Below are 17,343 nucleotides of genomic sequence, written 5' to 3'. Positions count from 1 at the left end.
GAGCTGCAGGGAGGATTGAATTTAGTTAATAAGCGTTTCAGCCCTATATTTTTGGTTACAGAATTTTTCTCCTGCGTGCGGAAATGTTTAAACTTAAAATATCAGAATTGCTGATGTGTGGTCGCTTTATACCCCAATAAATATTGTTACGAAAAAGTGATCAAAAAGGCCAATCAAAACAAAAATGGTAAAGATAAATGCAAAATACAAAAAATTAGCCCATAACAATCGCTGTGCTCCATTCATCCGGGGAACAAGAACCTTTTTTTCTCATGGTTGATGGGGGTAAAAAAAAATTAAAAATTTGTACAATTTTGACTCTGCCCTGGGGCAGAAAATTATCAATTCCCACCCACATGTTGAAGGTATTACAGAAGCACAAATATTTTCACCAACAATTTTATCATCCAGTAACCATTACATTTGGATAGGTAATACATTCTATTTATGGGAAGTACATAACAGCAATACAGATAATGTCAGATTTGGAGGATTAGAAGTGATCAAACACCTTCCCTCCACTCTAGATCGTGAAACACGATTGCTCCTCTCGGAAGCGATGTGAATACTGCGCCTGGATGCGCAGGGTCCACTCTAGGGATCGATATAGATTTTTTAGGGCCGATAACTTGTGAATTTTAAGGCCGATAGCCGATAACTTATATGGATATTTGGGTATAAGTTATCGGCTATTTCTCTCCCCCCTCCCCCAAATATCCGTGGTAAAATGTGCATGCGGGTATACCCTGAAACTGTTTCCGGCCCCGCAGAAGCCGCTGCAGATCAATGATTTAAAGCGGGTGCTTTAAATCAATGAACTGCAGCAGCTTTTGCGGGGCCAGAGACCGCCGCCGCCGCCACCCACTTCTCTCTCCCTGGCTGTCCTGGGGTCCTGAGTCCAACCACCGCCGCTGCTCTCTCTCCCCCCCCCCCCCCCCCCCCCTCAGATCGAGCTACTTCTTAGGCTTGCTATATCTACAATCCGAGCCCCCCTCTCTTTTTGGCACACAGGGCACGCAGATAAGTACTGGAATGATTGAGAGCTTTAAATGTATGTAACTTACAAACCTGTATAACTTTTTGGCCCTGCGTGCCAAAAAGAGAGGGGGGCTCCAATTGTAGATATAGCAAGCCTAAGAAGTAGCTTGGTCTTAGGTTTGAGCCCCCCTTTGTGCATTTTCTCTTTTTGTCAAAACAACTGGTGCCAAAAAGTTATACAGGTTTGTTAGGTCCGAGCCCCCCTTTGTGCATTTTCATCCCGCCTATCCTCTGACCAGAGACCGCCGCCACCCGCTTCTCTCCCCCTGCCGGTCCGGAGTCCAACCACCACTGCCCCATGCCTCCCCCATTCCCGGTGTTCTAATTACCTGTTCCCAGGGTCCGCGCTACTTCTGGCGGCGTCCTGAGCCGTCACTGTGCGCACTGACGGTGACGTCGCATTGAGGACATCACTCGTTATTGTGCAGCGCACAGCAACAGCGCAGGACGCCGCAGGAGCCATGAGTAGTGCGGACCCTGGGAACAGGTAATTGTAACACCGGGGATGTGGGAGGCAATGGGGTCTCTGGTCAGAGGATAGGCGGAGGGGGGCAGCAGCAGTGGTTGGACTCAGGACAGGCAGGGGGAGAGAAGCGGGTGGTAGTCTATGGCTCCGCAAAAGCCGCTGCAGTTCATTGATTTAAAGCGCCCGCATTATCGGCAAGGTAATTGCCACTACCGATACCTTCCAAAAACGTGAATATTGGACGATAATCGGTCAATCCCTAGTCCACTCTGTTTCAATGACAGGATCGATATGGCTCCGTTTCTGTAGTATAATCCAGAACATAGGATTCATATCCACTTATTTCTAAAATAAATAGCCGTGATAAGAATTGAGGCATATTTTAATAATCTTGTGTTTTCACCTATGCGAACACCCACCTGCTGCAATCACGTGACTACACCTCACCTGCACCTTCAGTTAAAAGGCATAGCGTGATGAAGTGACTGGAGGCCGGAAGAAGAGCTTTGTGTGCAAAATTGACGGTAAAAGCCTCTGAACGCTTTGCATCATCAGTCACCGAGACCCGCCGGCATCTCCATTTAGGAGTATAGAGTCGTGAATCCAGCGGTGTGTGCGGATATCTTTGTTTGTTTCTATTTGACCTCATATCTGATACAACTATCCTGTATTTATCCTAGCACCACCGATGACAATATATGCGAATGATCTCCACCATCGCTATCCTTAATCTTGGCTTGTATGGATATAAGAGTTAACCTGTTCCCTACCTGCTAGGACAGTAGTGCCACCTGTTTGAACACTATTCACACACACACAAACACACATTCCCTGCAGACAAAACCTTATGGAATTGAAAGCATGCAGATGTACAGTAAAGTACAGTGGGCTCTTCCACCTCTCTGGGAGTCCTAAGGCATTATATAAAAAGGTAAGGTGTTTACCACTAGTACTACTTTACAGATTGTCTATAGATCAGTAAACTATGAATGTAGATTAAAAAAACCATCAAATTTCTTCGAAGAAAATACAATTTATTACAGAAACATTTGTTCTTTGTCTTAACATGTGGACATATTTCATAGAGGCTACATACAGAAATACCATATGATCAATACATAATTTTATGTTCATGTTCCTTCCAATGTCTGTTACTGTTTGCTACCAAGAAAATTTTTCCAGAATCCTTGTTGGACAAGATCATCTGTGCTTGGGAGCTTCACAGCAGCAACTAGCTTGCTGTGCTTAAAGGTGTACTCCGGCCCCAAGACATCGTATCCCCTATCCAAAGGATAGGGGATAAGGTGTCTGATCATGGGGGTCCCACCGCTGGGGACCCCCACAATCTAGGATGCAGCACCCACCTGTAAGTACTGCCGGAAGTGCTGGAGGTTCACAGGCTTTTGCCTCCCAACCACAGGGACAGATTATCGTGACGTCTCGCCCTGCCCCCTCAATGCAAGTCTATGGGAGGGGCGTGACGTCACAAGGGCGGAGTCGTGACGTCACAATCCGTCGCCGCGGCCGGGAGGCAAAAGACTGCAAACCTTCCGACAGTACTTACATGTGGGTGCTGCATGCTAAATTGTGGGGGTCCCCAGCGGCGGGACCCCCACTATCAGGCACCTTATCACCTATCTTTTGGATAGGGGATAAAATGTCTTGGGACTGGAGTACACCTTTTAAATGTGGAAGTTTGCAGGCACAAACCTTCTCTGTGCCAAATTTGATAGTGTTCAATGAACTTGTTTTTTAGTGCAAAGTTTGTTTTTAAATATATATAAAAAAAAAAAGTCATTCCAATTTTTATTTAAAGCTGTCAAGTCCTAATTATACAGTAGTATAGTCTGTCAGGTTCAGATCACTGCCCCAACTTTATACATAAAGGCAAATGAGATATTTGTACCATATTTTATTCAGGTATTGTGCTTGTCTCTGTGTGACACTGAGATCAAGAATTACTGTGCTTTTTTGACCCTATATCCCTGATAATGCTTCACCAACATTACACTATAAAGAGATCCTTTACTTTCACAAGAATACACTCTGCATTAACATATTATAAAATGTGGACCTATCCCTGTAAGATTTGTAACCTATTACCTAGAAAATAGAGCAAAATGGTGCAAAAATAGTTCACATCCTCTCAGGGCCATACACTAAACTATTTGGAACATGTCATAATTCCAATATGTTGATAAATTTAGATCTGATAATTCAGCGTACTCCATATAAAAATCTTTCAGGCTCATATGGTTAGTAAAATCACTAAAAAAAGCATTTCCACTAAATATTGCACATTAACATTCTTTTGATTATAAACACTACTTGTCTAGCGCTCAATGTACAAAAATTTACAAAAATATGTAACAAAATTCAAACACACATTGCAAAGTAAACAAAAATAAAAAGTCAGTTAAATTTTCAAACCCAACACAAACAAGGAAATGTTACGACATATTTCTAATATAACAAGCCATTTCAAAATAGAATTTCCTGTAGTACAAATCTATAGTTTCATGTCAGGACACAAAATATATGTATAAATAGGCACGGAAGCAAAGCCATACAAAGATAAGAGGTCATATTCTACAAATAAGAAGTTGTCACTTGTACTCAAGACACATTTCATTGAAATTATAAAACCAATAAAATAGAGAGCGTCACCTCAGCTCAGGTTCAATAAAACCGCTTCCACTGGAGTGTATCTGAAGAAAGGCTTTAACTGTGTAGACATAACTACATTTACACAGGCAATGCTTACAAAGCAGTCGGCGTACTCAAGGCTTCTTCTCTTCCTGACATGGTTGACAAACTAATGTGTGCCGACTTGTGTATCAAATCTAGAAGATCTTAGGAGTGGATGTTTCAAATGTGCATCCAGCCATCTCAGAAAATAGTTTTTTTTTTTTTTAAACTACTGTAAAAGATTTAAAAAAATAAAACAAATAATGCACATAATTGTGTTATAAAGCTATATTGTGCTATGGTAGTGTTAACTAGCTAATTGTAAATCCTCAAGGATGTGAAGGAGGTTTCCAACATGTTTTCATCTGTCTAATAAATGACTATTTACCAATATAAGATGTTCTTTTACTATATTTCTGTGGGTTTTCATGTGTTTCTTCTGCTTTTAATGCAAAATGTCTGCTTTGTCGTCTTTAGCTTAACTTCCTGTCTGGTGCACATCCTGGAAGACTTTCTGTCCGTGTCACTCTAGTAGGGAAATCAGCCAACACTATTACAAGATAGTAAAGAAATTGAGATACAACAGAGCACAGTTTGCATCAAGAGTAGACTAAAACAGGAAAGACCATAAAGACAGTAACAAATTAGTATAAATCTGTAAAGAAAGTTATTCTACAGTTTAAAATGTTTTTTTTTTTTTTTTTATCAGAAAAGCCCTTTAGGGTCTATTCACACACACACAGTATTCTGCACAGGTTTGATGCGCAGGATTTTAATTCATTCAATTTACATTTAAATCTGCAGCAAAAAATCCTGCTCATCCAATCTGCGCAGAATTCTGTACGTGTGAATAGACTCTTAAACTGACAAGGTTCCTCAGGGATATCCATTTATAAGATCATCCCCTTTACAAGGGGCAAATGCCTGAAGGAGTGCGCTAGAAGCACTCCGACGACCACTTACCAATGGCTGTAATACAAGTGCATTTTATCATCAATAGTAGGGTACATTCACACGCAAGTTCAGTATGTGCTTGAATGGGACATCTTAACATGAATTTTTAAATGCCATATTAAGATGAATGGGACAATCTCAGATATCTCCTAAACCAATGTAGAGAGGACAGGAATCCTCTACCTTTCTAAATCCTTTGCAAAACCTGCCTGCATTAAATGAAAAATCAGACAAATCTGCCACATCTGAACACATCCTTACGGCTGTTAAACCCTATCCCTTATGCTAAAAAGCCTGGCCTACCCAACTCAATGACTATGGAGCTTAAAGTACCTATAGGATATAATCAGCATTTTTTCCCCACGCTGTGTTTTAATTTTCTGTACACTGTAGAAAATATTTTACTACATGGAAACAACGTGCCATTGGAATATTTTTATCTCTTACTTTCTTGGCAGTTGACCCTTATGCATTTAATGGGCTGTAGGTCTGCTTAACTTAACACGTACCAGAATATGTGGCCAGCCATGCTATTGTATTACAGAATAGGATTACAAAATACCTTTTGCAAGGTGGATGAGTGCAACTAGCCCTATTCATTTTTCTGTTTTAATCCTGAACTGCCCCATGGTTTTCAATCAATGAGTTTCCAACCATTTTAGGCCCTTTTCACACGGTAGTGTGACAGCCGTTGGGGAGAATAGCAGGAGAAAAAAAGTTTAATGGCAGTTCATCATTAGTTTGCAAACTAAAAGATGAGGTTTCACTTAATTAGACTAATAATAATAGACTAATAGTCTACTGGCAGCCTTATCTGAAAAAATAAATTTGTCTATAAAATAGTGTGAAGAGGAACCATCAATTAAAGGTGGCACAAAGATAGGACAATGAGAATTATGCTAGTTTTTTTTTTTTTTTTTGCAGATTCAGGGGTTTTACAAATGTGTAAAATCTAGATTGTGGTAACAAAAAAATATAGTGCATGAAAAAAAATGACCATATCATATAAAATACATATTAAAACCATATGTGCAAGGTCTGCAACATTTCATGCTTTAAAAGTAGGTGCGGCAGCAATGCCTATGGGCACAATCACTTCTTGGACGTAATATTTATGGGAAATTATTCTAATAATCAATCATTTGCCTGACGCATGTTTCTAAGCTAAAAAAAACAAACAAAAAAAAAAACAGGAGAACTAAATGTGAAAAATCTGGATCTCAGCACATCCATAATTTACTATGGGTTTTCTTTCCTGATGTAGAAAAAAAAATATACAGTTTCCTTTAAAACAATAAGCTGCCGATGTGCTTTAAGCTATATTGAATAGCTGCATTATATGTAAATTACAACTAACTGGAGTGAAATGCTAAATTCATTATGAGCCAATAATGACTAACTTGGCCTAGAAGTAGGCCATAGATCTGAGGTCATATAGACATGACTATAGATAAACATGGTGCAAAATGAGCAATGTTCTATTTCTTCAATGTGTTGTGCAATCTGTGGTTAAGGATGGGAGTTGCCACATTCACTGTTCACCAATTCCAAGTGTGCAAGTTTGTCTGGTAACGTGTATGTCATGCAGCTAAACTGACCCTAGGCAATGTCTGACTGTTCTGCCAGAAATGAAACCTTTCTACATATTCTTACATATAACACGGTGATCATTCAGTCTACCTATTACAAGGTACAGTCCCAAAAGCTTTTGATCTTGAAAGTGAATGATGAGCATTATCTATGTGTCTATGGTAAGAAGGTTCAGTAACTGTCTCAGATACTTGTAAGTGTCCAGGATCCCTGAGGAATGCTGTACTTTCAGTCATATAGACCTTGGGCTTTTGATGGTATTTTAGCCTATATGTGTCAGTCATACAGTTGTCCACAGAGAAATATGTAGTGAGGGAGACTGTATCATTTACATGGGAAATGGGATCCATAGTCTGATGAACCATCTTTGGCCGGCAGTCATACATTGATGATCCAGACACATTTGGCATGCTTATTTGTAGGTCACTACCGTGAAACTCATCTTTCTTTGGATAGTAGTCTATGTCAGAATCTGGTCTGACAAAATCACCAGGTGAATGCCTCTCAGCAATGACTGAATGTAAACGAGACAATGTGTCCAGATGTGCAACAGGGGTCACTGGTGCAAAACTCTGCTCGGTTCTTGACATAGCATTCCTTGTATACTTTTTAGGGGGAAGAGGAGGAGGTAAATTGGTCAAATCGCGGTGATTCACATAGCAGCTGTCCTCTCTGATGCTGGCCTGCTCTTCATCAGGTGAAAAATATGGAGCGTTGATATACTGCACCCTACTGCACTGTGCAGAGGGACTGCCAGGAGAGTTTGCTTGACCATTTGTCTGCACCACAGGTGAATGCTCAATGTGCAAACAACAATTTTCTGGAGAACAAGGTGACAGATAAGAAGTCTCCCGGGAGTCTTCTGGTTTGTTAACTTGCACCTCTTTCATGTTGTATTCTTTACGTAATGAAAGGGTTGGTGAGCGAATGTCCTTCCTGCGGTCAACAATTTGCTTCCTTTGAAAGAAAGAGGAGATAAGTTAACAATATGAAATGCAAATGAAAAGATTACTGTAAACAGTTTGCACTTGTCACAAAAGCATCCAAAAGAGATTTCCAAAGTTTAACTGTTGTTGCAGATTCACCAGTGTATTGAAGACAAACATTGTGCAATATCCTGTGCACATACTGCAGCTAAAAACACAAACCCTGAAGAGAAGTTATCTAGTACAGTCACTGCATTGTGACTTACCCTAGTGAGATTGTGCAGCATCTGTTAATTCTATCTAGAAAAGGTAGTTAGTTACTACTGTGTGTGTATGAGGATCGGATCACACCAGTGATCATAAGGAAAATCTGCAGTGTGAGGCTAGGATTCCACTGAGGTTTTTCCCACCAGCAAAAACACCAGGAAAAACTGACACTGCTTTTTCCTGCATTTTGGCAGTTTTTCTGGTGTTTTTCCTGGTGTGTGGACATTTGTCCCCCATGGCAGTTTTCTCACTGTCCACAGAGTGTAAGGAGATGAGGAGTGATGTATAGCATCACTACTCACCTCCCCCGGCCGTATAGTATACAAGAGTGCATAGTGTACCCGTGTATACTATACAGGAGCCGGGAATCTGGGTCCACTTGCCTCCCTCGCTCCCTGTCCCCGCCAGGTCAGTGTAGCTCCGCCTCCCTGGTGATGACATCATTAGGGGGAGGGTCTACAGACAGGAGCCAGGCTGGTAAGGGTGTGACACTCTGTTCACATTGTCACATTTTGTATAATGTGAACAGACCATTCTGCCAGTTTTTCCCATACATGGAGACTCCAGCTGTTGCTAAACTACAACTCCCAGCATGCCCAGACATGGGAAGACTTGCATTATGGGTGCTCTCCCCAGCAGAGAGCACCAAAAATGTCCTAACCCATTTTTTGTGTTTCTTTCTCTTCCCGTTTCAGATCTGTGTATGCAGAGGATTACGGCGGATTCGGAGGACTACTGCGGATTAACTGGATTTTTTTCCTTTTAATAAAATGGCTAATGAGGGCTGTGGGTGAGTTTTTTTAAATAAAAAATGTTTCCAATGTGGTTTTTTTATTTGAATTTTCAGGCTTAGTAGTGGATGCAGTGTTATTGACGGACTCCATTACTAAGCCTGGGCTTAGCGTTAGCCTCAAAAACTAACCCCCAATTATTACCCCGGTACCCACCGCCACAGGGGTGCCGGGAAGAACAGCTACCAACAGGCCCGGAGCATCAAAAATGGCACTCCTGGGCCTAGGCGGTAACAGGCTGGCGTTATTTAGGCTAGGGAGGGCCAGTAACAATGGTCCTAGCCCACCCTGGTAACATCAGGCTGTTGCTGCTTGGTTGGTATCTGGCTGAGAATAAAAATGCGTTTTTTTTTTTTTTTATTATTTATTTGGGGGGGGGGGGGGGGGGGGGAGTGGCCATATTGCAATGTCTTCCCAAACAGGGAGCCTCCAATTGTTGCAAAACTACAACTCCCAGCATGCCCAGACAGCCTTTGGTAGTTTAGTAACAGCTGGAGTCCTCTTGTCTGGAAGAAGACTGGCAGAAGGGTCTGTTCCCATTATACAAAAACGTACAATGTGAACAGAGCCTCACCTCCCTTACCAGCCTGGCTCCCGTCTGTAGCTCCGCCCCAATTACATCACCACTAGGGGCGGAGCCACATGGACCCAGCCGGGACTGGAGGGAGGTAAGGGGACTTCTTCGTCTTCTGTATACACTATATACAGCTATCTATAGACAGCTGTATATAGTGTATACCGCCCAAAGGATTAACCTACACTGTCCAGCAATGTAAGTTAACTCTTTCTTAGCTAGGCTGGCGCGTAGCGCACAGCTCAGCAAAGGGTTAAGTGAGCCAGTAATCTCAATACTGTATACACATTGCAGGCTCACTGTAAGTTCTTGCTGGGCAGTAGATATATAATGTATATCTACTGCTCAGCATCAGCTGTTCTCCCCGCTTTATAGCCGTGAGCACAGCTGAGTGCCAAAATTCACATCAGGACGATCGCAACAGTTGTCAGGATTGACACTTGCTCTGATCTGTCCCTTGCTGCAGGTACTACTGCTCCTATGGAAGAAGAAAGCACACGTGCAGGGGGGCCTCCAGCTGCTCCAATAAGTCCAATTAGAAAGTTAAAACTTCACCTATATTGTAGCATGTTTAAAAACAAAGGATATCCATGATGGAAATAAAAAAGAAGGAAGGGAAACCGACGCGTTTCGAGCCTGTACTGGCTCTTAGTCGTGGCACATAGTATAACGGGCAAGTGCCCCCTTATATAGTGCAACTCCAAATGACCCCGAACGGAAACCAGGAGGCCCGGATCCCGGAAGGGTAGTGACGTAGATCAATGGTGAAAACACCTATAAGACCTGGACTGGATGGATGGTCATGTGCAAGGTGAGTGCATGACATTCAACACTACGTATACGGAGGCCATGTCTCATTCATATGAACTGACACCGGCAGCATAGCGTGGCCCATGTGTAGGCATTATTATTCAGACCTATTTAGGTTGCTGACCGGTTGTACATATATAAAGGGGTCATATATGGGACATCAATTAAACAAAAACCGCATTCAAAAAACGCATGGTGTGAATACTCTGTTAGATGTATGCACAATACTAGGTCCAAAATTAAACCATATGTGGAACTATACTATGTCATTATAGGTCTATAAAGATAATTATATCGCATATCCATACACACGTGGACCATGTGCACCAAGGGCATATACCACAAGTATCCAATATAATAATATATGTGGCAACGTCCACGCATAGATATCTTCAAGCCACAGTGTGCCTTTGAGTCATAATAAATAAACCACAGTGTAACAAAATAACATATGTTGTAGGTAGAAAAACTGCAACAGTGAACGGTTCCCAAAGAAAATAAACGGAACATATAAAAACTGTCACATGTCTACAGTGGCACAGTATCAATCCCAGCATATCAGGGGGACCAAAAAAGAGAAAACCTATAGGTTAGAATAGTACATATTTTGGAATATTCTACCATTAATTGTTAGTTGGATGTTATAATATTCATGTCTAGTCCCATATTGCACACCCAGTATTGTAGTTTGAAAAAACTGCATCTATAGCTAATTATAATAGCAGCACATGAACAATATCTACCATGTAACCTATGTCAAGAAGAAGGGGAAAGGGGAAGGAAGGAAAAGGGAGGGCCAAGAAAAATGAGGGGGATTACGGGGGTGTACCCATGTCATAACTAGAATATTTGAAATGTGGCATCCTCACCTAGGACATACCTCTAGTAAATATACATCAGGTCGTGTTTTGTGTTCATGCCGGTTGGGAAGCGAGAATCCAATACAAGGATCCAACATGCCTCACGGGACCTAAGTTTCGCCATTCTATCTCCTCCCCTTCGGCATGAAAACACCTGTTCTATTGCTGTAACTTTGAAACCTCTTGAATCGTTCTGATGTTGCTCTCGGAGATGTCTAGTTAACCCGGATACAGAGCGATTACTCATGAGGGTGTTAGTAGTGCACCGAAAATGTTCAGCAATACGTGTTTTTAACTTCCTCGCTGTACTGCCTACATATTGTTTCTGGCAGCTGGTACATGTGACCAGGTACACTACATATATGGAGTTACAGTTGATTAGTGTTTTGATGGGGTATGTCCTGTTTGTAACGGTTGATGTAAAAGCGGATCCATTAGACATGAGGTTACAACATGTGCATCTGGTAGCGTTACATTTGTAACAACCAGTGGTTAATAACCAAGTCTGAGTGGTCTCTCTAGATGCAAATTCGCTAGGAGAAAGAAGGTCCCTAAGGGATACTCACTTCTTCGCTACAAAACGAGTGCCATGCTCCAGGAGGTGGGCTGTAGTTTCATCTTGGAAAAGGACATGTAAATGCCTTCTCAAGATAGTACATATCTCCTGAAAGTCACTGCTATATGGTGTAGAAAAAGTAACCATGTGTGTGGATTCAGTCTCTCGGGATTGTATTGTGTGTTCTTCTAGATACGTTTCCCTGTTCTTGGAGTCTACTATACACTGTGCTCTCTTTAAGATGGGTTTTGTGTAGCCTCTTTTTCTGAGATGGTTACCAATGTCTCTGCAACTGGATTCGTATGCCAATGTTGTCGAGGAAGCCCTTTTTGCTCTTATTAGTTCTCCAATCGGGAGATTGCGGATGGTGTGTTTAGGATGGTTGCTTTCGGCATGTAAAATGCTGTTTCCCGCAGTGGGCTTTCTGTACATTCTGGTGTGGACCAGATTTTGCTCCGCATCTCCTGTTAGAGTAACATCTAGGAAATTAGTTTCTGTGTGGTCTAGTACATATGCAAATTTCAAATTATGTAAATTTAGGTTAAGATAATCCACAAATGAAACTGCTTCTTCATCCGACCCCCGCCACACTAGGAGGAGGTCGTCTAAATACCTGCCATACCACCCCACAAGGGGGTGGTAGATGTTATTGGCTGTATACAGATAGACCTCCTCCCAGTGAGCCATGTATAGATTGGCTAGGGACGCGGAGAATTTAGCTCCCATTGGGCATCCAGTAATTTGAAAAAAGAATTGTCCATCAAAAGGAAAAAAAGTTGTGCTTCAGCACAAAAAATAATACATCGAGTATAAATTGTTTGAGGTCATTACTATAGTTGGAGTATTTATTGAGATGAAATTCCACTGCTGACAGGGCGGACTCATGGGGTATGCTCGTATATAGGGCAGTGACGTCACATGAAAGCCACTCTTCTTGTTTGTTCCATGTGAGAGATTTGGAGGCTAGCAGAAGGGTTTTCATGTCTCGAATAAATCCCATCGTTCTGGCAACAAGTGGCTGTAGGAGATGATCCAACCATTCGCCCAAATGTTCCTGTAGAGATCCGATTCCCGCAACTATTGGGCGGAGCGGGGGAGGAAATGTGTTTTTGTGGGTCTTGGGGAAGCCGTGAAAGATGGGACTACTGCTCCCAACATTGAGCACACTCTGCTTCATGCTGAGAGCTGTAGTATTTGTACTAATAGACAGATGGCCCGGGTGTCCCTATTGACACCCATTGCGATCTGTCTATTAATGCAGATACTACAGCTCCCAGCATGGAGCAAAGTGTGCTCCATGTTGGGAGTAGTAGTACCTGCAGTTAAGGTCAGATCACAGTGGGAGTCACTCCTGACACCCGCTGCGATTCTCTGGTATAAGCTATAGAAGCGGGCGGCAGCCGCACTTGTCTGGTCCCCTGCCCACACTATACTCAGCTGGGATGTGAGGTTATCTACACATCCCAGATTCGTATATGTGACAGAGTTGTGAGTTGTCGACAATATCTGGTCAATCACAGCTCTCAGCGGGAAATATGAATCTGTGAAGTGAAGAGAACTTCACATCACACGGAGTATAGTGTTGGGCAGGGAACCAAACAAGTGCGGCTGCCACCCGCTTCTATAGCTTATACCAGAGGATTGCAGCGGGAGTCAAGTGACACCCGCTGTGATCTGACCTTAACTGTAGGTACTAGTACTCCCAGCATGGAACACTCTGTTCCATGCGGGGAGTAGTAGTACTACCTAAAAAAAATAAAAAAAATCTAAAAACAACACATTTTATTAAACACAACTAAAATATATTAATAAAAAAAAGTTTTACAAAATTATAAAAAATAGATTTTTATAATTAAATGGCCCCTTTCTAAATTTTTTTATATTGCCGGCTAGATTTTTAGTTCTCTGCCCGCCCACATAAATTGATCCCTGTTTAAAAATTTATAAAAGTTTTGTTATAAATAAATATAAATTTAGTTAAATACAATTTTTTCCCATCACTACTGTATCTTTTTTTTTAATGGTACCCTATGAAATTTAACAAAAAAAGGTATCTGCATAACTTTTTTGGATCGCTAAAGTCCACGAGAAATTATAAAAACCACCTGCATAAACACCAAAAGGTAAAACCCACATGGCGTTTTTCTTGGCGTTTTTTCACTCCCATAGACTTCTATGGGAGGAAACCGCCAAGATTTTCCCGAAAAAAATGCCACACTGAATTTGAGGGCGTTTTTTGAAAACCAGCCTCTGAGCCCAAGAGAGCTGAAAAACGCCCAAAGGATTAAAAAAACGCCAAAATGAAAAACGTCAATTGGATCTGGCATTTTGCAGTTCACTATTGACTTGCAGCCAACATCTGGCTGTGGTGTATTTTCACAGAAAAAAACACTGTGGCAAAATGGGTGTTTTTATCGGCGTATTTGCATGAAAAGCCTCAGTGGAATTCTAGCCTTATGGTCCCGGCTAAGTGCATGTGATTTGCAGGAAAGGAAAAAAAAATCTATTAAAGGGGTACATCAGTGGTGTCAGAAAGTAAAAACAGATTTGTAAATTAATTGCAAATTGTCTGCCAGTATTTTCTGATAACATGCTGCATTCCCCCCAAAACAACAGTGAGGTACCACCTTGCTTTACAGTGGGGAATGTATTTATTTTGATTTGATTTTGACCCCTCTCCAAACATAGGCTGACATTTATTGTCTTTAGACAGTTTTTTGTGTATACAAAAAGGCGCAAGCAGGGTTTATTTGTGACTTTTTCTTCTGTTGGTTTCCACATTTCGGCGGATTTTGAGTTGCAATCCGCTGATTTTGGCAAAACACATGATATGGACGGGTTTTATGAACTGACCCTTTTTGTGAAGATGCAAAAAAGACGCAAAGACGCTGAAAAGTCTCTAAAACTACATTTCAGAAAACGTGTACCTGCACAAAATTTATCAAATGCACTGTGACCATTTAATAAAGCTGGTGCTCCTACACATTACCAGCACACAAAAAAAGTGTAGAAAAATGCTTCACTTACACCTACAATGGTAAATGCCGGCCATAGTGCTTATGGTTGTGATCATAAAGCTCTATTTTGGTCTCAACACCCAAATTACAATGTGCCAGAAGCTTGGAGGAGTGTCAAGGTGTTGTCAGACATGTTGTAATATGGCTTTTCTGTGGCATTGGCACAGTAAAGTCGTCTTTCAAGCAACTCGACCACGCAGCTCATTTTTGTTTATGGATCATCATATTGTGCTCTTTAAAACAACCACAAAATTTTTTTTTTTTCAAGAGGAGCTTGTTTTTCTCCTGAGATTTCCTGTGAGTTTTCCTTTAACTGGTTAACGACTAAGGACATGTATACACGTTCTTGTTCCCATAACGGGGTATGGCACGGGCTCCCGCGCCATACCGGGCACCACCCCAGCTGATTCTTGAAGTTGAGGGCCGGCGTTAATAACAGACATGTGGCGATTGCCACGGCCGGCTATTAATCCTTTAGTTCAGTTTTGACAGCCGTCTAAAGGGACCTTTAAACACTTCCTGAAAATTATTGATGTCATTACAAATAAAATTGGTGGTGCAAAACACAAGCCCTCATATGGGTCTGTAGGTGGAAAATTGAAAGAGTTATGATTTTTAGGAGGTTAGGAGGAAAAAACAAAAGTGCAAAAATGGAAAAAACCTGTGGTCCTTAAGGGGTTAAATGCCAAAATAATTCTTCCGGCAGTTGTGGCTGAAATCTTTCTTGGTCAAGTGATTGAACAGTACTGGCTGCATTTTCATGGCTTTGGATATCTTTTTATATACATTTCCATCTTTAAAAAGGTCCATTACCTTGTTAAGCAGGTCTTTTCACAGTTCTTTTCTGCTCCCCATGGCTCAGTATCTAGCCTGTTCAGTGCATCCATATCAAAACCCGTGCAGAGTAAGAGTGGTGCAGTTGCCTATAGCAACCAAATTGTCTTTCAATTTTTTAGAGACTTTTCAAAAAAAATAAAAAAGCATTCTGATTGGTTGCTATGGGCAACTGCACCACTCAACCTCTACACTTTTTGATAAATCACCACTGACTATACACAGAACCTAATTGCAATTTAAAAAGCAACAGGTGTGGGAAGATACTTTTAATTGCCCTTTTAACCAGTGTGTTTATAACCAGGCCAAACATTCAAGGGTATATAAACTTTTGATCAGAGCGATTTGGGTGATTTTTGGCATCATCGGGATTTAAAAAGAATCAAAACAATTACGTTATAATAAATGGCTTCACAAAAGCACTATTTTAGAGAAAGGTAATTTTTTGCATGATGCGAAATGTTGGATAATTTACAAAATTTCTGCCAGGGTAGTCAGACCTTTGAGCACAATTGTACATATTAGATCTAATGTGTAGTTAGTAGAGATGAGCGAACTTACAGTAAATTCGATTCGTCACAAACTTCTCGGCTCGGCAGTTGATTATTTTTCCTGCGTAAATTAGTTCAGCCTTCAGGTGCTCTGGTGGGCTGGAAAAGGTGGATACATTCCTAGGAAAGAGTCTCCTAGGACTGTATCCACCTTTTCCCGCCCACCGGAGCACCGGAAAGCTGAACTAATTTATGCAGGAAAAGTCATCAACTGCCGAGCCGAGAAGTTCGTGACGAATCGAATTTACTGTAAGTTCGCTCTTCTCTAGTAGTTAGCTATACATTGTGTACACATTTATACCGCTTACTGTATAGTCTTTCATGATAGACAATAGATAATTGTACTGGTAACTTCATGAAACATAAAAGGCAGCAAAAAATAAATGCTACTCCTACCTTTTACCAGATGGACTGTGCAAATGCAAGGGCTCACGTGGAACTGGGGATAACCGATCTTCATATCTAGCACGATCCAAGCCATTATAATCTTTGAAGTAACCTTGAAAAGAAAATAGCAAGCATTCATTCATCATGAACCTGAATAACCCCACATACACCTTACCCCAAAATTAAACAATTAGCTATTCATCCTTCTAGGCCTTCAAAAAAGTAACCTTAACAGGTTTACTAATCCTAAACCAAATCTGTAACTGTGTATAATACACTACTCTGCCAATAATAAAGGAGAGTACACTAAAGTTGGAACATGAAAACTATTCAGCTGCAGTTCCATACACCATACAGCAGATGACAGCAGAGATCCACCAGAAACACTAACATGCGGGAGGCATGCCTAACCGTGAGTAATGCTCACTGACACCAGAAGGGTTTGTCTTCAGGATTCCAGTTCATTTAAAAATAGAAGTGTTATTTTTCTCTTCTGCTGACACACAGAACCATGCATGGCTAAAACCTGCTAGTGATTCGGCTGGGAAGCTTGGCCCAGGGCTCTTTGCAAAACTAAATATGGCAGGTGTTCTGGCCTGTAGGATCAATGCTATATTATCTGAACAAAGGCTGTGGGACATATTTCATGTACAAAAATAAGATGTTAACAAAGTAGTTCTGTTTGTTGTGTTCAGGAATGTAACCCTGTAATTTACACTAGTGAACAATCCACTAAGAACTTAGAATGATTTGCTGTTTCAGGCCAAGACTGTCAGATGAATGTAATGATACAGATGCATTTTAGCACCCATTATATCAGCCAGACACTTCCATGGTTTATGTGAACAAAACCAAGAGTCTGGGCTTTGCAGCTATAATATGGACGCTGAAATACAGGGCAGCCTAATGGGATTTCAATTTCAAGAGTGAATGGAGACTGCCACAGTCTGATATATGGTCAGTACAGTTACCTACTAAAATGAGCTACACTCCCAAAAAATTGCCTCTCACAGTCACTTATGTCAAAGTTGTCC

General features: G+C 41.3%; 1 protein-coding gene across 1 annotated transcript in view; it reads right to left on the bottom strand.

Moving 5' to 3' along the window:
• Window positions 1-3,264: 3,264 nt before the first annotated feature.
• The window catches only part of USP53 (ubiquitin specific peptidase 53), a 60,172-nt gene continuing 46,093 nt past the window's right edge, over window positions 3,265-17,343 (bottom strand). Inside the window, exons 14-15 of the mRNA XM_056565847.1 lie at window positions 16,319-16,421; window positions 3,265-7,693 (exon numbers count right to left, since the gene is read on the bottom strand). Of these exons, the coding sequence (XP_056421822.1) occupies window positions 6,823-7,693; window positions 16,319-16,421 (974 nt within the window). The 3' untranslated portion in view covers window positions 3,265-6,822. The remainder of the gene's footprint in view (window positions 7,694-16,318; window positions 16,422-17,343) is intronic.

The sequence above is a fragment of the Hyla sarda genome, chromosome 1 (assembly GCF_029499605.1).
Source record: "Hyla sarda isolate aHylSar1 chromosome 1, aHylSar1.hap1, whole genome shotgun sequence".
NCBI lineage: Eukaryota > Metazoa > Chordata > Amphibia > Anura > Hylidae > Hyla > Hyla sarda.
Note: the sequence above shows the minus strand (reverse complement) of the source record. Positions and strands in the feature narration are given on the sequence as shown.